The sequence below is a fragment of the Erpetoichthys calabaricus genome, chromosome 14 (genome assembly GCF_900747795.2).
Source record: "Erpetoichthys calabaricus chromosome 14, fErpCal1.3, whole genome shotgun sequence".
Classification (NCBI taxonomy): domain Eukaryota; kingdom Metazoa; phylum Chordata; class Cladistia; order Polypteriformes; family Polypteridae; genus Erpetoichthys; species Erpetoichthys calabaricus.
This window is the reverse complement of record NC_041407.2, coordinates 81,016,702-81,042,038: the sequence shown is the minus strand read 5'-3', so window position 1 is coordinate 81,042,038 and position 25,337 is coordinate 81,016,702. Positions and strand designations below refer to the sequence as shown.

General features: G+C 39.2%; 1 protein-coding gene across 1 annotated transcript; it reads left to right on the top strand.

Annotated features, from left to right (window-relative positions):
- The first annotated feature begins 11,233 nt into the window (after nucleotides 1-11,233).
- ccn2b (cellular communication network factor 2b) lies at nucleotides 11,234-24,345 on the top strand. Its single transcript, XM_028819014.2, has 5 exons — nucleotides 11,234-11,399; nucleotides 16,732-16,948; nucleotides 19,184-19,435; nucleotides 19,843-20,054; nucleotides 22,647-24,345. The coding sequence occupies exons 1-5, from the start codon at nucleotides 11,346-11,348 to the stop codon at nucleotides 22,950-22,952; spliced, it is 1,041 nt and encodes a 346-aa protein (XP_028674847.1). The 5' UTR covers nucleotides 11,234-11,345; the 3' UTR covers nucleotides 22,953-24,345.
- Nucleotides 24,346-25,337: the final 992 nt, after the last annotated feature.

The following is a 25,337-nucleotide window of genomic DNA, read 5'->3' as shown; positions in this document are numbered from 1 at the left end:
ATTGGATGCCAACATCAAACCAGAAACTCAAAAACTACATTCAAAAGTGTTACTGACAGCCTCATTATAATTTACTGCAAATAAAATTAAACATGCTCTTTCTTAGCGTGTGCTCAACTGCTTGTCTTCGGCCTAAGGGCTGTATTGTTCACACAAAGCTGTCTTTTGCAGGTTCCATATATGAATAAAGCAAGCCAACACATCGCCAAAGAACTTGTTCACAGCCAGTGACCTTCACATTCACAGAACATCCGATCAGTCAGATCTTGTCTGTTTTGAATAGATGTGATCTTCAGTTCATACTCAGTACAATGACTGCATATGTTACTGCGCTGAAAAATTTGTCAACCTAGTATTAGAGCAAATAATTGTTATGTAAGAATTATTAAAAGCACCTGAAGTGGGGCTTATACTGTATATAGAACTCTCCCATGAAATACAAGAATTCTGGTCCCCCTCGCCTTGTTCTGCAGTAAGGAGACTGTGGAAGATTGTGGGTTCGCTTCCCGGTTCCTCCCTGTGTGGATAGCGCTTTGAGTACTGAGAAAAGCGCTATATAAATGTAATGAATTATTATTATTATTATTATTAAGAGACGTTCCTTTCACTATGCTGTGTACTTGACATCAACATATTGGAAAGCTCTTCTGGGTTCTTTCTTCCACACCTGCATCCCCTTGCAAGAATAAGAGTAGTTCTGCTATATCACACTCTTTGGATATTTTATAGTTTCTCTTGCCTTATTCATTCCTTGATGAGTAGAAATGTGTTTTTTTTCCTTCCCTCTTGTTTAGCTGACTCCTAACTTTAATAAGGTAAGTCTGCGGTCCTTCTGGTACCTGCTAGCTATTAATAATGAAAAGGATTAGGGGAAAGCCCAGAAAAATGTAACATATGTGAGACAGAGATTTAATTCAGATTTAATCTAACGGCTTAGCCAATTCAGGGTCATAGGTAGACAGTTTGTATTCCAGCTTAATGGCACAAAAGGTGGTTAGAAATCTGGGACAGGGTGCCATTCCAATGTAAAATAAGAATTACTAATAATATAAAAATAAACAAAATTCAATTTACTTTTCAAAAATCTTTCATTCTGAAATGTCCAGCTTCTATAGATTAAAACCAGTAGACGGCTGGCAAGCTGACTGAAAAGAACAAACAAGTAGTAATTGAAAGAACATCCAGCAAGAAATCTTTGCATGAGTCACCGACAGGCTGATTATCCAATTTGTCCTTTGGCAAAAGGACACATGGCAATGTGGGGCCCGACTAATGCAAAGGTTTGCGGCACACTCTCTTTAAAGCACTGCAGAGATCCCAGGGAGGGTATAAAATGATTATATGTCACCAGAGGTGGACAAAAAAGGAAATAAAGAAACCCAACCCACAAATTAGATGCTTGATTTCCATTTTCTTGTCACGAAAATGATTTATTCAGAGAGCCGAAAATATTAACATTTCCATCCAGCTACCAAATACTCTTTTCTTGTTAAATGTGTTTATTTTAATGTAAATAGTCATCCTCCATGAAATTGATCCATCCGTTCATTTTCCTTAGCATTATCCCAGTCAAGGTTACAAGGGCGCTGGAGGCTCATATGTCAGTAAACACCATGATTATGTAAGAATGGCATTTTATGTAGTGGCAGTTCATTTTAGCTGCAACCCATGATCATTGCCGCTATGTAGCTTTAATAACATAAAAACTCTAACAGGGATTTTGTTTTTATGTCTTTAGCAGATAATGAAATAGCACAACAGCACTGTCTGACACAACCGAATGCTGACATTTTTCATTGCGTTTACAGTGAAACTTACCTTGTAGAAGGCCTGTGTATCATTGTGATGAGCAGAGTAGGACATTCTTATAATTCATCATACTTTTAAAATGGATTTTCCTTGAAATATTTTTTTCGTCACCTCTAAAAGTGGTTTTGGGAGTTTTAAACTTTGAGAATTTAATTATTATTTTCTTTCTTGCTTAACATAGTCAAATCTCATTTTCGTTTTTTAAAACGTTTATCGCATTGTCCTTTTGATTTCCTAAAGGAGCCGCAACCTTATGGTACTGTTGTAATAATGCAACAGGTTATACAACATTGCATCACAAGCACAACAGTATAAAAGCCATTATTAAAGTATCTCCACCATCCAATATATGGATAAACCCAAAAATGATGTGCATTGGAAGCTCTGTTCAAATTTTTGGTGTACTGATTTTTTGCTATGGGTTCTTGACATGCTTAATGTCTTTGTTTGGTTACCAGCTTTTGCAGTCCTTCATGTTTTGACCCTCACTTGCTGTTTTGACTTCATCTCCTGGTCCGTTTCATTCTGCTTGTAGCCTGCCACACTCTGCATTTGTGACAGTACAGGTACATGTCTTGATCACCATTACTGCAGCTTGCCAGTTTGGTCTTTCAGTATTAATCCTCCATCACGTGACTTGTTTAGATGTTTAGGAGTGCGCAGTGGGTACTTCAGCTGCTGCCTCATAACTTCAGGAGAGTGGCTTCAAATTCTGATCTGGTCAGTGTTTTGTGTACATTTTACACTTTATTTTACATCATCTCAAAAATGTATAGGATAGACTCTAAACTGGGCAAGGGTGAGTGAGTGTACCCTTTGGTACCCTTTTGGTGCCACAAGCCTACAATGCCATTAAGCAGGTTTGAAGTCGGATGGCATATTGATATTTGAAATCTTCTAATATGGGGTTCATTAATCGTTTGCTTTTGAGAAGCAACTTTCACAATAAATGATTCCAAAAAATGTTTTAGAATTAAATAAAAATGCCCCAGCCGCTTTTGGCAATCCTACTGTGAAGCATCAGAGGATTTACCGTACTAGCAAAAAACTAATGTGTTAATGGGTTATGTCAAAGGCTTAAACACTGCTGGCTGTTGAATTAGAGATAACATTCACCCTTACATGGTCACAAAGTCAAAATGAAAGCTTGTGTATTCAAGGTGTGCTGCACTAAATGTTAAAAGTGACAATGTTATGTCATGAAATCACAGTGATGATGATGAAAATGTACAGCTTAACAGCAGAAAACACAAGTTGGGGAAAGAAGCTGAATATTTGGTGGACCAAATAAATAAAGCCAATTGGGATTGCTTGAGCCCATGAGGTCAAATTCGCTTCCCCTTGCACTCATTCAAGCGTTCAGAACAATATTCTTATTTAGCAAAGCAACTGCAGGAACAAAGGCTCTTCACATTTCTTGGCAGAATCTTTTTAACAGACAGACATTGATGTTATGCAATCATCAAAGGGAATACAGATCTGCTTTCATCAGTGATCACATGTTAAACCTTTGTAATCTGTCCAATACACTACAAGGTGTACCCACATAGCAATGCTTCAACAAATAGCCACAGTATACGTTTCCCATCTCTCTAAGTATATGATGCCTTTTTTCAATAATATCAAGTTTAAGAGTTACAAGGAAAAATGTCATTCACTAGGGTTAATAAAGCACTTCTCTTTCTCAGTCCACAGTGAAAAAACACTTATGGAATAAACAATCTGAATTTGTCATTTTTATTTCACTAAGTTAGCATTGTTTAAAGACCTCTTCATATATTTATGTCTTTTCAGCTCATGGCAGGCTTTTCTCTTATTTAGCACTGGAAGTACAGTAAACTGCCAGACCATTGGACTGTGATCCTTATATAACTCCTTCAGTGTTAATTAATTGGAAGAGATGGTCCATAACACTGCACAACAAAGTTTTTGCTTCTTGTTGGGTGTTTCTTATAGATTTTTGGGTGCCGATCACGAATATAACATCAAAATTTACCCATCATGGACCATTTCAGTTTTGTCATGATTTTTTCTTATATTTGTATCCAAACATTTTCGCTCCCGTAAGTGACTTATCAACAACGGTTTGTGCAGCCTGGGCATGTCCAGGCATGGAATCAGGCCAGGTTGGAAGCTGTTCTGTGGAAGGGCAGGTCTGAATGAGCTTGACGCTGTCTCAGCCTGCTATAAAGGTGGCTTGCATACACCGATCCTGCTTATTTGGTTAATATAGATAGTCAGTGTGTATGTATAGTATCAGTATAGTATCTGTAGCAATATAACAGTAAGTAAGCTTGATGCTATAGACGTTTTGGTGTTGGGCGATATGTCTCGTCAATGTCGTTACAGCCACAATACATTCTGCTATATCTATGGCGAATATATACTTGTGCCTCAGAGACGTTGGATGACTGCTCTTGTGAAGAAAGCTTACCATCTGTATTTCAGCTACAAAATTGGTGATCAAGACAAGGAACGGGCGCCTCACATTTGCTGTGCGACATGTGCTGTCAGTCTGAGAGCCTGGCCCAGAGGCACTCGAAAGACGATGCCATTTGCTGTTCAGATGATATGGCGAGAACAGAAAGACCGTGTGACGGACTGTTACTTCTGTTTGACTAATGTGTCTGATTTCTCTGCCAAAAACAAGAAGTCAATTGAATATCCTAATCTGCCTTCAGCAATGAGACCCTTGCCACATGACGACAGTCTTCCAATTCCGAAACCACCAGAGGATTGGACCTTAGACGAACTGGATGAAGAAACTACAATGCAGGGTACTGACAGTGACATTGACCCGGATTTTGAACCGTGCTCATCAGGCAATCCACATCTGATAACACAGTCTGAATTGAATGATTTGGTCAGAGATTTGGGTCTGTCATGCAGTAAAACCAAAACTATATTTGTGCATACCCAGTAGGTACCTGTCACAATCAGCAAAAACTTTTCAGGAAGCAAGACTTTTCAAAAAAAATTGTTGTGCAGTGTAATTTTTAGCAGTGACCTTCGTGGGTCAATTAATCTCCACAGAGTAATATTACTCCACTGTGTGCAGCTTTAGCTGAACTTTTCAGGTCCTCCCTTGAAAATTGAAAACAACACTGGAGTTGCATCTGGAGTTCCTAAGCCTTTGCCGTAGGGATTTCTGTCTGATCCAAGATCTTCCTTCATGAGGAGACAAAGTAAACTATGACAGTGGATACCACCTTTAGGTTCCCCCTAAGGCTGTGTGAGCTATCCTGCAACTTCTGTTGTGGGATGTCATGAACCTGTGTAAATGGCACAGTCCTTCTGAAATTTTATTGTGATAGCCATGAAATAAGCATAACATTTTCAAACCTGCTTAATCCACTTCACTGGGTTAGAGGCTATCCTAAAAGCAAACAGAAACCATCCCCAAGGAAGGACCCCTAGCCAAAAACATTAAATACCACTATGCGACATAGTCAAATCATCAACATGTAATAATTACGAAACATTACATGGAACAACCAGCATGATCACTGTCATTGTCATTCTGCATTTCCAGGTGAGGATTGTAGTGATAACACACAGCTGGGCTGACCTAGCCACACTATTTATAGGCTTTTGACTTTAACCCCTGGAATTGTGGGTTCAAACTCATTACTAACAATAACTGCTTTGGTAATTCACTCTACTTGTCTGTGCTCCAGTTGGAAAAGCAAATGAAATGCAACCAATTGCATCTCAAATATTGTAAGTCGCCTTGAACAAAACAAACAAATAAGACAGACAAATAAGATGATAATAATAATGATAACTACAACTTCCTTCCACTCATCCCATGGAAACCCATACAATACCAGGCCATTCAATAGAGCTATTTAAATAACTGAATTTGCTGCTTACTAACAGAAACAACTATTCTGAAGATTGAAATTACATAATGCAATGAATTAGAGGTGTAAAATGAATTTAGAAAAGCCAGTGCTTTGGTTTCACTGTTAAACTACCACAGAAATATTAACATTGAAGGAGCTGTACAGCTTACAGAATAAAAAGAAATACAAGGTGCAGAATATCATTTATTTTTAATGTATAATGGTCTGATTTGATATCATTGTTAAAAAGGCAATAGAAATTAGATATTTTTCTTGGAATTAACTTTCCCGTACTAGAAGTCCTCTTTTTTCCAACATCTCTGTTCTAAGCTGTATTTTACAAAGATTTGTTGATGTCCGGTGGTAATGATAAATTTGTTCTTAGATTTTTTAAGTTCAAGGCAGGCAAAAGTTGCAATTTAAGGCAGTTATACTCGCTAACCACAGTTCCAGGAAGTGATGATGTACTGCATGTTGATTAGCACATGCAATTAAAGATTTCACTATATTCTGTGCATTTGACAACAATGACCCTATAAACCTATAACCTAATACATCATTGTTTATATGAGAGGAAAATGCTTGCATTCATGGGTGCAATGTGCAGGATCCACAAGAACAACAACTGAACACAGAAGTCAAAATCAGAATGCTTGATCCATGCATTTTGTGCCAACTGTTCTGCTCTGTTTATGTGTACCGTTGTGTATAATATTATACAGTGCCATTCTTTATGTATATATATATTAATCAAATATATATATATACAGTATATATATATATATATATATATATATATATATATATATATATATATATATATATATATATAAAGCCATTCAACTTCTAAAGTCAAAAAGTAAAATGAACATCACATAGTGTTAAGCTCATTAAAAAGAGCCTCAAGAGTACTCCTTGCAGAGCTTTGCTTTGCATATTTTGCAATAGTGACACCAAGTGGTCATTATGCATTAGACCGTTAGAGAGATTTCTTCTGGTTTTAGGGGTATTGTGCTGTGTCTCTTCAGCATTGCAACTTCACCCAAAAGAACAAAACTGAGGCATTATCAGGGTGTGCCTTTCACAAATTTTACACACATGGTGACAGGGTGACACAGGATAGAGATAAGTTCTAACAGCAAATGAAAAAAAAGAAGAAAATCGCCATTGATGCAAGTACATCTCTACTTGGGGAGCAGTTAGCCCTGCATGTACTGCTGTCCGTGTGCTGAAAGTAACTCATCCAGAGATACAAATAAGACAGAGAGAAGCCTGGGGTCAAGACAATTCTTTCTGTTCCCAGCAACCAGTTCCCAACTAAGAACAAAGGGCTCTGCTGCCCATACAAGACAGAAGGCCATCTAAAAGCTACCTTGGAGCCCTTGCCCTTTAAGGCCTGGTCAGACCACAGGGCATCAATAGCCACCAATCTTTGTAGACATAATGCTGTTGGGAGGAAGTGACTTCAGTGAAGCCTCACAGCCAGATTAGAAACAGAATGAAATGAGAGATAAAATAGGAAAGAATAAGAGGGAATATATGGTTCTGGAAATCAGGGAAAATGGAATGACGATATCTAATGGCAGACTGATGCCAACAGGCCTGCTTAGTTTGGATCAGGAGAGCTGTAGGATTTTCTTTTTACTGCTTGTTAGCCTTTGTTCTTTGAGTTCTTCCTGTGATTATCATTCTGTCTTGTGCTTTGGTTCAAAAAAGAATTATTTGGATAAATTCATTCTCCCTGTAGCATGAGTCCAGGTGTGAAAAGATGGTAGTGTTCACTCTGCCTTTTATATTATGTAAAGAAAGTAAGGTTAAAGATGATTTCAGTGCTGTAAAGGAATGAAGGTTAAAGACACAATATTTCAGGTGTATAGCCTTCATCAGGTGTGTAATGGAAAAGGAATAAGCAGATATAAGGAAGGGAAGGAAGGAAGGAGGAAACAAAGCCAGGGCAGATGAATAGAGAAAATGTGAGAGTAGGTGGCAAAACGCTGACATTGAAGAAGATGATGGGAGAAATTAAAAAGTTAGTTGGCCATTAAAATATGGAGAAATATGTTATCCAAAGCTGAGAAGGAGCTTAGCTTCTTCTGATTTTCTTTGAAAAGTGTCTTTTAAGCCCTGTGAAAGAAGACAGATTTATATCATATATACTCACAATGCAACAAATAACTCCAAAGTATATCAAAAGAAGGTTTTGAAACAAATTTTACTCAACATACTGTGACTGAAGAGGGGTGTTCAGGCAACCGGGTAAGGAACTCACACCACAACCATGCCATTATGAAATGGTAGATGTAAAAAAAATAGAAATTCAGAAGTTCTTTCTTAGACCTAACAGCCTGATACTTAGTTTAGGAATACTAACGATAGTGTGTTCAGCCCATAGAGTTTCTCATCCTTCTAAATCCTCTCCCTGTCTCTCTGTCCATTTACCATGAGGAACTCCTGGCTGAAGCAGGGTGGAGGTCCTTCTCACTCGTTCTCTCTCTCAGAGTAAAATGGCCACTTGTTATGATTCAGACATAAATACATTTTTTGTGCTGTGTATAAATTTTCTTTCAGGTTCATTTTGACATTTTAGAAGGTTTTATACATCAAGGAATCTTAATAATTATTATCTTTTGTGGTATATCACGTCATAATAATATAATTAATATTGCATTTTCTTTATCATAACACCATTTTGAGAAGGTTGAGAGTCCCAGTTGCTAAGCCACACACCTCAGCGTTCACGTCACGTCATGTAGTATCATCACCATGAAACTTAAAAGCTGGTGCTGTATGCTCATTGACATCAGAGATTGGTGTTGCTTGATTTTCAGTGTGTTTGAGTATTTTGTAAGGTATATGATTTAATAATTATAATAAGCATAATGACTACAAGTTTACCTAACATTTTGAACTTGATGTCTGATTTTCTTGATCACATAATTTTGACTTTGTTTTATTTATGGTTTCAGACCATCTCATGATCCCTTATTTTTATTTTTGTAGCCGAGACGTTTGGGTTTAAAACAGTAAGTAGGCTTTGCCCCTGCTGCGACCAGACTGAATTGCTAGCTGCTCAGTCTAGTAATTAAAAGAATTTTTTTCTCTGCCTTTTTCTTATGTAGCAAAACACCCCTGGACTTCCAGTTATCCATTTCAAGAGCACACTCCAAGTCACGCCTTCAGAGGTGGCTGGGTTGTCTGTTGGTCAAATTGACCTTAATATGTAGTCCTTGTGGCCTTGACTGTCAGTGTCTCCCCAAGTAATGTCTTTCTTCTTCTGATTTCTGGTCCTCACCTGGACAATAGGAGGACATGCTTTGGGGCATCAAGAGTTTCCCGACTTTCCCTGTGCTCCATGCCCTTATGTCTCAGGGAGGACATTACAAAAAATAAAATAAATTCCTATCCACCTCACTTGATTCTGCTTAGAAGAGTCCTCAATCAAATACACAGTAAGATGTATGTATTAATATTTTTGTTGAGGGTACTTGTCAGGTCAGGAGTTACCTCTTATTTCTGTTGCCACCATGCAATAATATATCCTGGAGCTCTGTGGAAAGATTCCATTTATGATCCACAAATACACCTAAAAAGCAAGGATCCTCTGGACACTTACAGCCAAGGCTTAATTTAATATAACAATTATATGAAATAGGCTTAACAGTTTACAGTAAGCTGCAGGCCAAACATTGGAGCAATACAGAGTTCTTTGTTTAGAGTCAACTTTCTGGACCCCTTTCCTAATTGCTTAGAAGTTAACTATGATCACTAGAGATCAAAGCAGCCATCTGTGTCTTGACAGGATGCCCTTTTCCATACTTTCTAGCCCACTGCTGCACTGATTTATTGATTGGTGTCCACTGATGCCGAATATTTCCTGTTTTCTTATTAGAGTGATGTCCCCATTTGTCAGGCTTTTAGATTTGAATTCCAATGCCAATTGCAAAGCCCAGCTGTTTATTTTTCCTACTCTCATGTTTAGTTCAACTCAGGTATAAAAGTCATTTTCTAGCTTGAACAGCAGAGAAAAATGGACAAACCTTGAAAGACACACATGATTTTTAATTAATATGTGAGTGGCACTTTGTGAGTGTTAAGTTTGTTATGGTCCTGCCTGCCAACACGGATGTAGGGCATTCGCATTGGCATCATATAATTAAGGTGAAGTAATAAGTACAAACTGAAACTTGTCAATAAATGAATATGGCACCAAGTGAGGACATCAGAAAGGAATATACTGATGTGGCAAAGCTGGCACTAGGGGGCATCCTACAGCAGATAGATAGATAGATAGATAGATAGATAGATAGATAGATAGATAGATAGATAGATAGATAGATAGATAGATAGATAGATAGATAGATAGATAGATGGCCCAGGGATCTTCCTCTGACTAAGCTTACAGCCTAAGTTAAGGACTAGGATCATCTGTGTGACAACACATAGGGAGCAGACATTAAAATAGTCACCCAGAGAAAGATCACAGGCTACATGATCATATTCAGCATTGCATTGTGCAGATGTGCGTCCTATGATGCATTTTAGCAATATGAAACAATATCTTGTTTTTTTTTTTTAATTACTTTGAGCATCACCATGGAAAGCATGAACTCCTGCCAAGTTTGGATTGGCTAAAATTACAAATCTATATACAGGACTTATAAAGTCTCCATAATCATACATCTGTTAAAGGAAATCATATAAGCAAAAGAAGGAATTATAGCCAAAATGTGAATCTAAACTTATTTTTCAGAAGTTTTATTTTTAAATAGATAGACTGCCTCATAACAAGGGGATTGGGTTCAAGTTCCAGCTGATCCCCCCCATGTCCATACAGGTTACCTCTTATTGCTCTGGTTTCCCAAAGTCCTAAGACAAATTGGGCAGACTGGTGATGCTAAATTGGCACCACTGTGTGTGTGTTCACCCTGTGATGGGCTGGCACCCTGTCCAGGTATTTTTCCTGTCTTTTGCACATTGCTTGCTGGGACCGGCACCAGCTTCCTCACAGCCCTGCTTTGGTAAGTGGGTTTAAAAGACAGACAAACAGACAGACAGACAGACAGACAGATAGATAGATAGATAGATAGATAGATAGATAGATAGATAGATAGATAGATAGATAGATAGATAGATAGATAGATAGATAGATAGATAGATAGATAGATAGATCGTGGAGTAGAAACATGAAAAAACTCAGAGAAATGATGGCAAATACTAGGTAAACTATACCACATAAAAGCATAAAATTATATTTAAAGCACAAAAGTTCATGAAGTTTCTGCCCCCTCACATATGAAAATTGACTGATTTCAATGACCCCAACACACACTCACACATATATCCAGACAGTTAAATTGCATATACAGTTGTTGTGCAGTTCATCAGAGCTCTCTTCAGAACCCGTCTCCTCCGCTTACAATTTCCAAGGGATGTGAATGATCCTCATTTTTTTTTTTTTTGTTTTTTTTTTTTTTGCGAGACCCTGCAGGAGAAGGAGAAGTCTTCTGGAATTTGAAAACTTTGTGAGCCTGGTTTGGTTGCCAAGCATGTCACTCATCTCCTGGGCAACACCCCTTTGGAAAGTATTTAAACGCAGAAAATTGCTCTGCTTCCAAACAAGACTCCCCGAGAGCTTAACATTGAGAACTCTTGGACATAACTCCCGAGAGCGAGGAAAAGAATCGCGCTGAAATGTACGGAAAAGTATTCGTCCGAGTGTGCGTCGTTTCAGTGGCCGTCTGCATGGTAAGTGCCAGTTTCGGGGAAATTTGACACGAGGCTGCTTGACTGTAATCCACGGGGTCTCGCATCATTTTAATCCGTACAAGCGGAGATCGTTCACCTTGACGTTTCTCATTTTCTCTCCCAACTCGGGACTTTAATCGTGCAATCTGAAACTATCTGGCAGAAAGAGAGAGAGAGAGAGAAGAACTGAGAGATGTCGAGTGCAACATCACCGTCATTGCTAAGTGATTCTGAGACTTTAGGATTCTTGTGCATTGATCAGACCCTGGAGTTCGGAACTTATTGTGTTGTTAATATTAATAGGTGGGTCATTTTAGTGTTCTTGTATTTCATTTTGAGGACTGCGCTGCACTGCTGCAAAACGAGAAAGTATCACCCTCACTGGGCGGCACGGGTTCAATACATAGGCATATCTAAAATATTTAAAAACACGTTGTAGAGTTTGGGGATCCTAAATTTACGTGGGGTAACTTGAGTGAAAGTGAATTATGAAATTGACCTCCGTCCTATCCAGAATGCACGGCTCTCTTATATGGAAACTGAATACCTTAGCATGATATTAAAACTTAAGAAGTTCATAAACAGCGATAGGAGGTTTGGGTAACAAAGTACAATTCTCCGGAAGTTAATATAGAAGCTGTTGTCGTCATGTATATGGAGTCCGCTCCAGCACATTTTTTTTTAGAAGTCCAAGTTCAAGTTATATCACGATCGACCAGCGCGTGCACATTGTTTTCAAGCATTGTCGGGTGGGGCCAAAGGGGGGCGGAGTGAGTGTGCAGTTAGGCATGTGTGGGCGGGGCATTAAAAGAAAGTTGTTTTCAGGCGACTCGGTTCCTCTCCCTTTTATTGTCTTGAGTACTGAAGCTTCCATTTCGAAAACGAAGTGTTCGCTCGCCACGTTTGAACCGCCGCCCAAGCCGTGAAGCGCCTGTGTCAGACAGTCATTCTTCCCGAGTTTAATTTGTGACCACATTTTCTACGCTTTTAATATTAAGACTGGTTTTCATTTTGTGTATCTGTTTAAATATGCTACGACTGATCAATTTTCCTGAATGTGATGAACACTATTATTGGAAGTGTTAATTAATTAAGTAGGCCTATGGTACATCACGATGGCAGCCGGGAGTTTATGCTCGAATCCTGGTCCGACTGCTGGGCTTGGTTTACTCGGCGTCTCTGCCAACTCCAGTTTCTTCCAACATACAAAGACAACTAGAAGTAGTATCGATTAGCGACTCGGACTGACATTATTTGGCGTCTGGTCCCAGCCTTGTGCAGATACTGTATAATATGCCCATATGAATTACTTTTAAAATAATAGTCTGAATTAGCGTATGCCTCTACATACTTATATTCATAAGGGCTATAATGATTTACTTCGTGATGCAGAGTTACTGTATATACTCAATGAACAAGAATAGCTGTGTCATATATTAGGAATTTTACATTTGGGTGCTGCAATTTAAATGTTCAAAGTCTAAATGTTCTTAAATTATAATAGATGTTTGTAATTTTCACTCTGATAGAGGTCCATAGAGGGCTAGGTAGGTCCTTAGTAAAGGATCAAAAATAACACCATATCTGTAATCATTGGCCTTGAAATAGTCCAAAACTGTACTACACATGCATGTTTGAAATCTATCATGTTTAACTTTCTGGAAGTTTCTCTTAGAGGACTAGGACCACTAGTAAAGTTTCAGATATCAAAAATCGTAGAGGACTAGGACCACTAGTAAAGTTTCAGATATCAAAAATCGTATTTGTTATCAGCAATCTTGAAAGAGCATAAAACAAAACTCCACCTGCCTATATTACCAAGCAAAGTTTTGTATAAGTAGTAACGTAGACTCCTCATATTCCCATTAAGGGGTGAACCCCTGGAGTCGATTCATGTGCTATGCACAACTTCAAGTCCTTCTGATCAGTTTTGCTGAAAACACCTATTAGTTTACTCTTCATCATAATGGTGTGATTTCCTGCACAAACTATGTCCCAAAAATGTCCTTGAAATGATGGGGTTTGCTTCTAGAGGGCCAAAAATAGGGGGGAACCCCAAAAAGCTCGACATCTTTTTTAACTAGGCATCCTGATGCGTCAAATAGCCTATGTTGGGTCAGGTGGTGCAGGACAAAAACAACTGTAGTGATTTCAAAGCATTCATACTGTAAATATTTCTTATGAAGACAGCAAGTGATGCTTTTCATTGATACATTTTATAATAGATGCACCTTTGTGCTGTTTACTTAGTAAGTGCAAGCAAGTATTTCTTTTTAATACAAAAATGTCTGAAGGGAAGGTAGTACAGTGCTTTGCCATAGCGTCTGCAGCTTTCATTCCTAGTTTAGAGCTTTTTGGTGCCCTAAGCAAATTTTTTGGGCCCACACCTAACCTCACTGTTTCTCATTGTGTGGGTTTTGCTGCTTAACTTATTTTTTATTAGAAATGGTACATTGTCTGTGTGAACTGTGCACATCTGCCCAATGTATGCCCAATTTCACCAGGTTTAACCATTAAAAATGGGACCCAAAGCAAATGTGAGGGTCAAGATGGAAGAACTGAAGGCCTTTATACATAGCTGCATTACTGTAACATTGGCAGCTGTATTAAACATTTTAACAGCATGACATTTCATTTTCTGATCTCTGACTTGTACATTTTTGCCAATCTGATTGACTTCTCAAGACTTGGTTTTAACCAAATTAAATTCCACAAGAAGCTGAAATTAACAAAAAATCTTTATAAAAATGTATATTTGTAAATTAATTTTCTTTCTGTTGCGTCACTTTTTTCTTTTTAAGTACTGTGATGCCAATGTCACTTTTCCTCTCATTTTCTCACAATTAAGGATGTCACTAAAAATATGTTAACTCCAAAGTCTTATTTTTATATTATGAGAGGTCAAGTCAAACGTTTTAGTGAAGTTAGCAATACAACACCTCTCTCTGGTGGCCCTGCCATGCTGCTGCATCTATGCACTCACTTGGCTATGACGTCTTACTGAAATATACTGAAAGGCAGTTTGTGTGGTACCCTGATGGCAAACATCCATGGGCTGCATTTCCAACTAGAGGCGCAGGATGATATTTTGAAGTGTGAATGCTGACCCTTCTCAAAATGGTACTGGTCTGCATGCAGCTTAGTAGTTCTTATTATCTTAATACATTTGTGTCATGGCTCTGGAGTGGTACCATGTTTGATGCTGGTTGGACATGCAAGTAAGAAATTTACTATACTCTGTACACATGACAATACGACAATTACAACTACTTTGCACTTGCAATGACTCAAAGCAAATTCTTTCATGTAATGATACTGTCAGAGAGATGAAATTATTCCTTGTGGAGAGAACTAAGCATGTCCAAGGCAAAACAAACTTGTCTGAATCAGTTCCACCACAAGTGTGAATTGTTTATCCTGTAAAGTGATAAATTGCATATTAACTAAAACCCAGTAGAGGACATGCTAGATACATTTTTTCTAAGCTTTGCACTTCTCTCCAGCTGCTTGGCTTTCAATCATATAGGTGATATTTTTACTTTTAGCGCAATATAAGCACACTAAGTAAGACAAGCTTGACAAACAAGTGTTTTCTTATTCACAATAAATCGTTAACAGGCTGTTCGCTACAGATTCTGGGGTCCAATGCCAAGTACAAACTGGCATCGCCCCATAAAAATGACTCGCATTCTGGGTTGGTGCAATGGCCACCTTGACTTGGTGGCTTTTGTGTGGAATTGGTAAGTCGGTTATATATACACTTTCTCTAGAGATTTACATTGTCTACCACATGCCATTGAGCAGACCAGCAGCTCTCACACCATGTATATTATGGTATGTAAATTCAAGGGAGCTGGACTGGGCTCAGCCCCCCACCTCAAATGAGTCAAGCTTATTTGTAAAAATCTGTGGGGCTTTTATTATAATTGCAATGGTCAATTTTTAATATCTTCCATCCATCCATCCATTTTCCAACCCGCTGAATCCGAACACAGGGTCATGGGGGTCTGCTGGAGCCAATCCCAGCCAACACAGGGCACAAGGCAGGAACCAATCCCGGGCAGGGTGCCAACCCACCACACCCACACACCAAGCACACACTAGGGCCAATTTAGAATTGCCAATTCACCTAACCTGCATGTCTTTGGACTGTGGGAGGAAACCGGAGCGCCCGGAGGAAACCCACGCAGACACGGGGAGAACATGCAAACTCCACGCAGGGAGGACCCGGGAAGCGAACCCAGGTCCCCAGTTTTTGTAAATTTAAATGTAAAAATACAATATAATATGTTTACTGTTGTCACAGGTTTACGATTCTGGTGATTTTTGCATTTCAGTTTTGCCATTAGGCAATGAAGTGGTGGCCATATCACAAACTGGCCTGCTGTTTTTTAGGGTTTCATGCAGTAGCACATAAATGTAAAGAGCCTTAGTCAGGTGTTTTCACAACCACATAAAAAGTTCAAACTCACTTGTCACAATTCATTGTTATCTTTTTTAAGTCTTTAAAGCAACAGAGCATTGCTAGACAAATTCAGTTTTGCAGAACTGCCTAAAATTGGCAATATTAATGTAATACAAGTGAATGCTGCCGCTCTCCAGTTTAGATCTGAGGAGCTGCTGACCTGCTACCTTAGCCTGCCCAGCAGATTATGTGTACTGACCACATAAGTCCTCTCATGCCCCTGTGACCCCAATTTGCACTGACTTTCCAGCCCATAATTCAATCCAGCAGTAGGGAAATAAAGGAAGGAGTAGAATTCATTGCTGTTCATAAAAATGGAAGCAAAGAGCCTTCTGATCTCTGAAATGTGTGTGTATTTAGCGGAGTAACAGATTAGAGCAGAAGTAAATAGCCATTCACAAAAAAGGTTTGCAAAAAAATATCTGTAAGAATCACAAGGCAATTGAGACTGCAGAGATGAAATAAAAGGAGTTTCTTCAAACAAAGAGACTTGAACACAACACTAATGTACTTCAAGAAATGGCAGTTTCCTTTCAGTCAGACCTTCCTTACATTCAACAGCCTGTTATTTTTATTTGTAATCCCACCGACAGTGGGATGTCAATATGCCATGGACTCCCCTAAATGCCATGGTATAATTTTCACCCTGCTTCCAAACATTTACATACAAATAATGAATGGTCTGCAGTGGTTTTGCATCCCCTACAGTGTTAGTTCTTCCATATTTCTGTTACTGCTGGGCTCCTCACCACCTGAATAAATAGATGGTTTAGGTTACCTGCAAAGATCCCAGTTACTACAGTATGTTCATGTTACAAAAATAAAATGATTAAAAATACTTATGTACTATCATTTTCACGCTGACAGGTTTGGGGGGAGGACTGCTCATTTCCCTGCAGATGCCCCTCAATACATCCGATTTGCCCTTTGGGTACCAGCCTGATCCTGGATGGATGTGGATGCTGCAAAGTTTGTGCAAAGCAAGTTGGAGATCCCTGCAGTATTCTGGAGCCATGCGACCAACACAAGGGCTTGTATTGCGATTACTCCATCCTGAGCGATAAAGAGACTGGAGTCTGTATGGGTGAGTACTTCAACCATGACCACCACCACTTCAGTTGACGTGAACTTCTCTTTAGCAGTATATCTTTGGGTGTGAGTCAAATGAAAGACCCACCAACAAGTAAGAAAAAAAGCTTTGTCGTCCACTTCAACTACCTTTTCAGGGGGTTGTCTTCATTAAAACTAGATTTCCTGCCTGAAAACATTTGCTTTATCAACTCAATGTATATACAATACGCTTTACTGTTAATGAATTAGTCGGCCAGTCATTTTCCAACCCGCTATATCCTAACATAGGGTCATGGGAGTCTGCTGGAGCCAATCTCAGCCAACAAAGGTCACAAGGCAGGAAACAAATCCTGGGCAGGGCGCCAGCCCACTGCATTGATGAATTATATTAATTTTATCCATCCATCCATCCATTTTCCAACCCGCTGAATCCGAACACAGGGTCACGGGGGTCTGCTGGAGCCAATCCCAGCCAACACAGGGCACAAGGCAGGAACCAATCCCGGGCAGGGTGCCAACCCACCGCAGGACACACACAAACACACCAAGCACACACTAGGGCCAATGTAGAATCGCCAATCCACCTGACCTGCATGTCTTTGGACTGTGGGAGGAAACCGGAGCACCCGGAGGAAACCCACGCAGACACGGGGAGAACATGCAAACCCCACGCAGGGAGGACCCGGGAAGCGAACCCGGGTCCCTAGGTCTCCCAACTGCGAGGCAGCAGCGCTACCCACTGCGCCACCGTGCCGCCCTATTAATTTTATTATAATTATAATTAATTATATTATTAATCATACTATTTTAAATTGCTTGGTAAAGAATTTTGAGATATACCGTAGAACTTGTTATGAAAGGCAAATGCTTTTTAAAAATGCAGCGGTGCCAAGACAGACTCTTGTATTTACATCAATCAGACAAACCTCAAATTCTTTCAGGATAACAATGCCACTGCTTTTGTAAGACTAATAGACTCTCCTTCTGATCGTTCTTGATTTAATTTATTCATCTCTCTGTTTCCTGAATCAATGAAATGTTGCAGAGAGCTGAAGCACTTTTTAACTCGGGTCAATACATTTTATTTTTGATTCAGAACATGAAAAGAATACATATTGAAATAAATACATTAATACTGTATTCAGTACTTCCTGCAATTTCAAAGATCCATAGGGTGGGTCTGATTGATTGTACGTTCTTCATTTGTTTGTGTGGGCTTTCCTTGAACATCTCAAAAAATGTGGGGTCAGTAGTCCTTCTCACAAAATCAGCAGTAACCTTACAAAGCCAAAGGCCGTTTCAATTTGTCTTACATTTTGTCAGAATGGCGGTTTATAGCAAAGAACAATTACACTTTGACCATTGGTGGTATACAGTATGTAGCAAAACTGACTTGCAAGTACAGTAAATACATTTACAGCATATAAAAGATAGGACATTTGTCTCTTTTGATGTTTTGGATCCATTTTCATCTCTGTGAATCATCAGGTTGAAATCTGTGAAAAATCAGGTAAAGTTGTTTTTGTTTTGAATTGAATACGGAGGAACACTACCGAGGCTCTTGAGCCCCAGTTCCGCTATTGTTTTGGATAAGCAGATGAGAGTTTACCTGTAGATGAAACCTTCTGGAAATAAAAATATGAAAGTGTAAGGAGGGCTAATTAGTGCCACTGAAATGACCCTGTGGGTGTATGCATGACTGAGCCTTAAGACGGACTGGCACTTTATGCAGGGTTTGATTTTTGCCATGTATCTCATTCTTCGGGGAAAAGTTCCAGCTCTCAAATCACTGTATTGGAATAAATGGGTTCAGAAAATGGAAATGGGGTGGATTAATAATACAGTATAATTGTTAGCATGCAAACACCGTATAGTGACTGGGCCATAAATAGAATATGAGCCTTTGGTGTCGTGAGGCACAAGCACTGAGCACTGTGCTGCCATTGATTCCCTCTGTGTTCTTTATATAGTTAAATTAAGGATAAAAGGATGAGCATTAATTGCACACTGAAAAAGCAAACATGGAAAACACGAGAGCTACTGAGCTGTTCAAGCTTCTGTGACATATGTATAATTTGTAACATATTCTTATTTGCTCAAGGAGTGAAGCTGTTTAGACACTGAAATGCCTCTTAATTAGAAGAGGCTCCCTTGAAGTTCGGGGCTATCCGGGGATGTTTGATTTTAACTTCTGACAAAAGAGTGGACAGAACTGATGCTTCTTCTGTGATATTTCTTGATATTAAAGCCCAAGAAGGAGCTACGTGTGACCTGGGTGGAGTTATTTACCGTAGTGGAGAGACATTTCAACCCAGCTGCAAACACCATTGCATATGCATGAACGGGGAAATCGGCTGTGTCCCGACGTGTGCCAATGATATGCAACTGCCCTCGCCTGACTGTCCATTCCCTCGACGTATCAAGATCCCTGGCAAGTGCTGTGAGGACTGGGTGTGTGACCAGAAGCAGCAAGCTGACCAGTATCAGGCTGTCATGGCAGGTTTGTGAGGGTTGCATGGAGTTGTATGTTTGCTCACTTTTCTATAGTTGCAGAGATGCAAGCAACAGAACAGGAAGACAAAGGGATGTTTGACTTTTATATAATGTTTGGGTCCTACATATCAAATACCTATTGTCATCTGTCTGAAAGCAAACTATTTTATTTAGGCAACTCAGCAAGCAAATAAAGGTCCTGCTGCTTAGATAGGTTACCTAGGAAAAAAATGAATGCTTAAAATTGTATATGTATAAGTGGCTGACTATTGTCAATTTCACGTCAGGACTCTGTTTGAAAGGGCACTTTGTTTTCACTATTCAAGTTGGATTAGTGGGTAGTCTACACTGCTGTGCCAATAAAATGCTGCTCACCCACTTGTCTTTTTATGCGATATTCTGCTTTCCCATTAGTGTATCAAGAAGTCCCAGCATTCAACTCCGAAACAGAAAGTCCGCAAGAGAACTGCATCGTTCAGACAACAGAATGGAGTGAGTGTTCCAAGAGTTGTGGCATGGGCATTTCAACCCGTGTCACCAATGACAATGAACAGTGTCAACTGGAAAAGCAAAGCCGCCTCTGCATGGTTCGCCCCTGTGAAGGCTTCCAGGAGAGGGATATCAAGGTGAGTTTCAGAAATGGACGCATTTTTTAGAAAGTGTGACTTATCAGATTAGTGTTAAGAATTTCTTTTGGAAGAATATTACACGTAGGAGCCTGTTAACCTAATTAGAAAAAAAATTAATAAAAACAGTAACAACAGACTTTAGTGCCAACTAAACCTCAGCCACAACTTTAAATTCAGTTACATGTAGCAAATATAGTAAATGAATGCTGATGAGTGGGCCTAGGAAAGTCTGGCATCTCAGCAAGGTTTGGTTTTGTTTAATAATTTAGAGGAAAAATCAGGTTCTGAAAATTGATTAATAAAAACAAAATTGCTTGCATTTAGCTAAAAAGGTAAGGATGCCAAATTATTGCCAGGCCCACTCAATCTCACATGCATACACACACATTGGAGCTAATTTAGAGTCGCTAATTAATTTTAATCTCCATGTCCTCATAAATATGGAAGTACCCCAAAGAAATGTCACAGTGACAAAGGGAGAATCACTAACTAACTAAAGATCACTACAGATGTGGAAAAAGGAATACATGCAACTAAAATCCAATGCAAAGTAACAAAACCAGGTGGAATAAACACTTAGTGATGCTTTAAATGTATACTTAACAGCTACATTTTGTAATAAGTGTGCCTGATCATTTCTGTGCGGGATGTCTTCCTACATCTCAAAGATATATATGTTAAGTTACTTAGTAATTAAAATTTGGTCCAGTGTGAGTATAGGGTTAATATTTTACTCGGATCCTCCATTGAGCCTTGTCTTATATGTATAGGCTCCAGCCTCCTTTGACACTTAACTGCATTATTTGGGCTTGAGAATTGTGGTGCTGCGGTTATTAGGATGCACGTACTGCTGTAGTTGTAAGCACTCCCAATTCATTGTAAATGAATGTAAAATAGTAGAAAAAGAATTAGGGACCACTTTTTGTATCCATTAAACTGAAGTAAATATTAGTGGTTAGCACCTCTGCCTCACAGCTCCAGGCCCTCTGGTTTTTTCCCCACTTCCTAAAGTCAGAATTTTCAGGATAACTGGCTACTCCAGAATGGAGCATGTGCGAGTGTGTCCAGCAATGGGGTAGCAGTACACGCCGGACTCCTTTCTGCTTTGCGTCTGTTGCAGCCAGACCCTGTGACCCTGTAACAGACCAAGTAAACCTAAAAAGAAACTGGGTGGATGAAAAGTTTGCATCTCAGACCATTGTGTTAATTTGCTTTTATTTTTTTTTCTCTGTACTTTTGTTACAGTCCCAATTTTTTTTCCACATTAAATTCACTGAGAGCATCTATCCTGCCAGGTCCATATTGACAGTCTGCAGACCCTTGTTTTCTGGCCCTTTAAAAGCCTGATGACTTTTCTAAGATGTAGACCTCCTCAGATATCTTAGATTGTATTTTCCTCAATTGCCAAAAGATGGCAGTGTGAGCTTTGTTTCAATTCTGCTTTAAAAAAATATGTAGCAGAATCGGACATTGGTTTTCTATGCTTACTTTTAAAAGTTATTATATTTATATTCTGTTTATATTCTCATATTGTTACAGTTACAAGTCACCCTCTTCCCTATAAGTATCCATCCATTTTCTTAACCTGCTAATCCAGGGTAGGGTTGCTGGACAGTTGGAGCCTATCCCAGCAAGCATTGGGTACAAGGCAGGAATGACACCTGGACAGAGCAGCAGACCATCACAAGGTGAACACACACACACACACACACACACACACACACACAAGGGCCAAACTAGCAACGGCAAACCACCTATCCTGCTTGTCTTTGGACTGTGAGAGGGAAATTAGACACACAGACAAGGGGAGAACATGCGAACTCCATGCAGGGAACACCCGGGATGCAAACATCGGTCTCCTCACTGCAAAGCAGCAGTGCTGCCAATGTGTTTCCCCATTCATATTTATGAATTGTAAGATTATTTTTTCATTAGATTAGTAGATTTTTAATATGGTATCTTCATCTTAAAATATTATGGAGTTAGTGGAGAGTTTCATTAGTGTGACTGCCTAAGCACATATCTACAAAAGGAAAGGTTATTTCCACTCTTAAAAAATAAAAATACAGAGACACAGCATTCGGGTATAAAACATTCATAAGTATTTTCTTTACATTTCTTTACTTTTTCAGTGTTAAGATAAGCTATTTTCTCCTTTTTATTATGATCGCTGTGATTTTTCTCATTCACATATCCATCACCTGTAGCCACTGTTTCTGTACTCTTATGGAGACTCGGCTCATCTGGGGTGGCATGGAATGCAAAGCAAGAACAAACTGCATCTGAATGATAAAGCAGCTGGGAATAAATGCCAAGTAAAATGAACAACATTGGTAAAGTTAGACTTCCTTCATCTCCACATTCAGTAGATGGCGTCCTTCCTCCTGCACTACACACCGCCTCAAATGAAGCTTTGCCAAGTGTTAGTTACTGTCTGAACACACACATTCAATCTAACCATCACGCCTCTTTACAATGTCTGGACTCACGACTATTCCTATCCTAAAATAAGACCAGGGAGCAACTCAGATATCCTTTTGCCTTAATGCCTTGAATGTTATATTTTTTTGTGTCTATTCTGTATTGCAGAAAGGAAAAAAGTGTGTGCGTACTCCTAAGACCACCAAGGCTATGAGATATGAGCTTTCCGGCTGCACCAGCACACGTACGTACAAGCCAAAATTTTGTGGGGTGTGCACTGATGGCCGCTGTTGCACTCCACACACAACGGGTACCATGGAGGTGGAATTCAGGTGCCCAGAAGGGGACAAGTTCCACCGAAAAATGATGTTTATCAGGACCTGCTCCTGCCATCACAACTGTCCCCAGGACAACGATATCTTCTTGTCCACAAACCATCGAAGGATGTTTGATGATTATGACAATGACAACTGAATCACTCAATCGAGTTACCAGATACAGGACTTCAAACTTTTTACTATGAGACCATGAAGAAAACTGAAAATGACAATTGAAAGGTGGAGTTCCTATTTAGGAGATTTGATTTAAATAGTAGGCCTGCTGTACCAAAAATATACCCAGGTAGGGAGCTGGCATGATCCTTTGGCTTGAGAGTAAAGCTAAAACAGGCATTTGCAATATTGATTTGCATACATTAAGAACTTTGCTAAGCTGGCAGCTCAGAAAATAAACGTAGCTGTTTTATTTCTACCAAAAACAACGATGGTGGCATCTTTGGACATAACCTGACATGCTGCACAAATATAAGTATCCCAAAATTCAAATACAAGGACTGGCCTCAGTCTGCAGTTTTTGCTTATGTATGTAGTAAAGTGTATTGTTTATAGAAAGTGTGAAAGAAGTCAGCTGTGTGGTCGTCCTTTGTGTTTGGTCTGATGTGTCTTGACAACCCCTATTTGTGGTGGGATTTGAATGAAATGCCCTCCATTGTTCAATGGATTGTACTCGAGCAGTGGAATCTTTTTATTTTTTTATTTTAGTAGTTGAGTCAGCAGAAGGGCTACAGTGATCCACAAAAATAGGATATAACATGTCTCCCTAATCGCCTCCGAGTCCGAACTCAAATGCATTCGCAAAGTAATTCGCACTGAAAGATTCCTACTAGCAGCATTTTAAAGTAGCATTTCCTTGACTGTGATGATCTGCAATTTAACATAATCCTCCAATCAGCCAACGGTTCATCTCAGACGGACACAGCAGCGACCCAATCAATGCCCTCCTTTAGAAGCAGGTGCACACAGCTGGGTTTCATCTTGTTGATGTGAGTGGAAGACAGCTGACATGCTGATGCAGCTGCGAGTTAGAAGACACTTTGTGGACTGCTGCATAATTCTGTTATTAAACCATCTGGTGCTCCTGCTGATCGAGTCATTGCACCATCTTCCCGTTTTACTTTACACGCCACTGTATCGCCTCGGGTCCTGACTTCCATTTGTAAATGTCCTCCTGATTTCTCAGAAGAAATAACGAAATCAAACCTGTGCTTGCTTGACTTCCATGAGTGAACTATTCAGCATGGCCACACTGGGATGGTAGCCTTAAAAATATTTGTCAACAACACATTTCACATGTGGCTTTATTAAATGTAGCATTGGCTAGGAAGATTAATCTCGGACATAAAACATTTGTGTAAATTGTGTAAATAGCTTGATGTATAGTTTTGTACTATAATTTATATTACCTATGTAAAGTGGTACTGTAATCCATTTGTTTTACTGAAAATGCCCTGTTTGTGCATTGCAAAAGGAGTAAGCAAAAACGTGTTGCACTTTAGTTGATTCAATAAAGTTTTATATTTTTATATAAATTGCATTGTTTTATTTTTCCAACTTTTATATCTCTCCTTCCCTTCTTAATCTGAACCACCTAAGTAACCATAATACACTGTGACACACAGCTGGGGTGTAGAGCTTCAGTCTTTTAACTGTTTTCATTTCAGTAGGCCATTTATTTCTTTTCTTTAATGTCAAAGTGAAAACAGATCTCCGCAGAGTGGTCTAAATTAATTACAAATACAAAACACAAAATAACTGATTGTGTAAGTATCCCCCCCCCCACAGTGCGGTAGAAATTTAACATCTTATTCAAGAAAGAAACAGTGGTTTACACCCAAACGACTTACTGTATATAAAATAAAAGTCTATTATATTATATTCTGCTTCTTCTTTATACCCTTGAGTTGAGCCACCACTCCTGAAATTTCTGTGCATATAACAACTGTCCATTCTCGTTGTTCATAGGACATCTGCTCATTTCTTAGTCATCTCTTAGTCATCCTTCAATACATTTTGTATATTACATCGACCTTTCTTCCGGTACATTCTTTATTTATTTGACCATCTCAGTGTACATTTTGTTGTTCACTTGACCTTTATTTGGTTTCCTGGTGTGCCTGAACAGGTTTCTGACATTTATTAACTCTTTATGCTATTTCTTTATGATGACTGCTATGTTACCCTATTCTTCTACACTTGTCAGTATTTAGGTGATGCAACTTTGGCAGCCATGACAGCCTTCAGTCAGTGTGCTCAGGTTTCTCACTATCAGCTTTGCACATCTGCACACTGCCATTTCTTCTCATTCCTCTTTACAAAACTGTTCAGGCTCTGTCATGTCGTATGGAGAGCAGTAGGACTCAGCCATTTCAGAACATTAATGTTGTTGTTTATAAGCCATTCCTGTATCCTGCTCAGGGTTGTTGTCTTACTGGAAAACAACAAGGCACAGGTTTCTCTCAGACTGCATCAAGTTTTCCTCTGGGATTTTCCAGTATTTTTCTGCATTCATTTTACCTTCACA

Bases quoted from the DNA above. Each gene is read 5' to 3' on its own strand.
- ccn2b (XM_028819014.2), top strand. From the start codon at position 11,346: ATGTACGGAAAAGTATTCGTCCGAGTGTGCGTCGTTTCAGTGGCCGTC. The intron at 11,400-16,731 runs GTAAGTGCCAGT...TCACGCTGACAG, and splicing joins TTTCAGTGGCCGTCTGCATG to GTTTGGGGGGAGGACTGCTC. The intron at 16,949-19,183 runs GTGAGTACTTCA...TTGATATTAAAG, and splicing joins AGAGACTGGAGTCTGTATGG to CCCAAGAAGGAGCTACGTGT.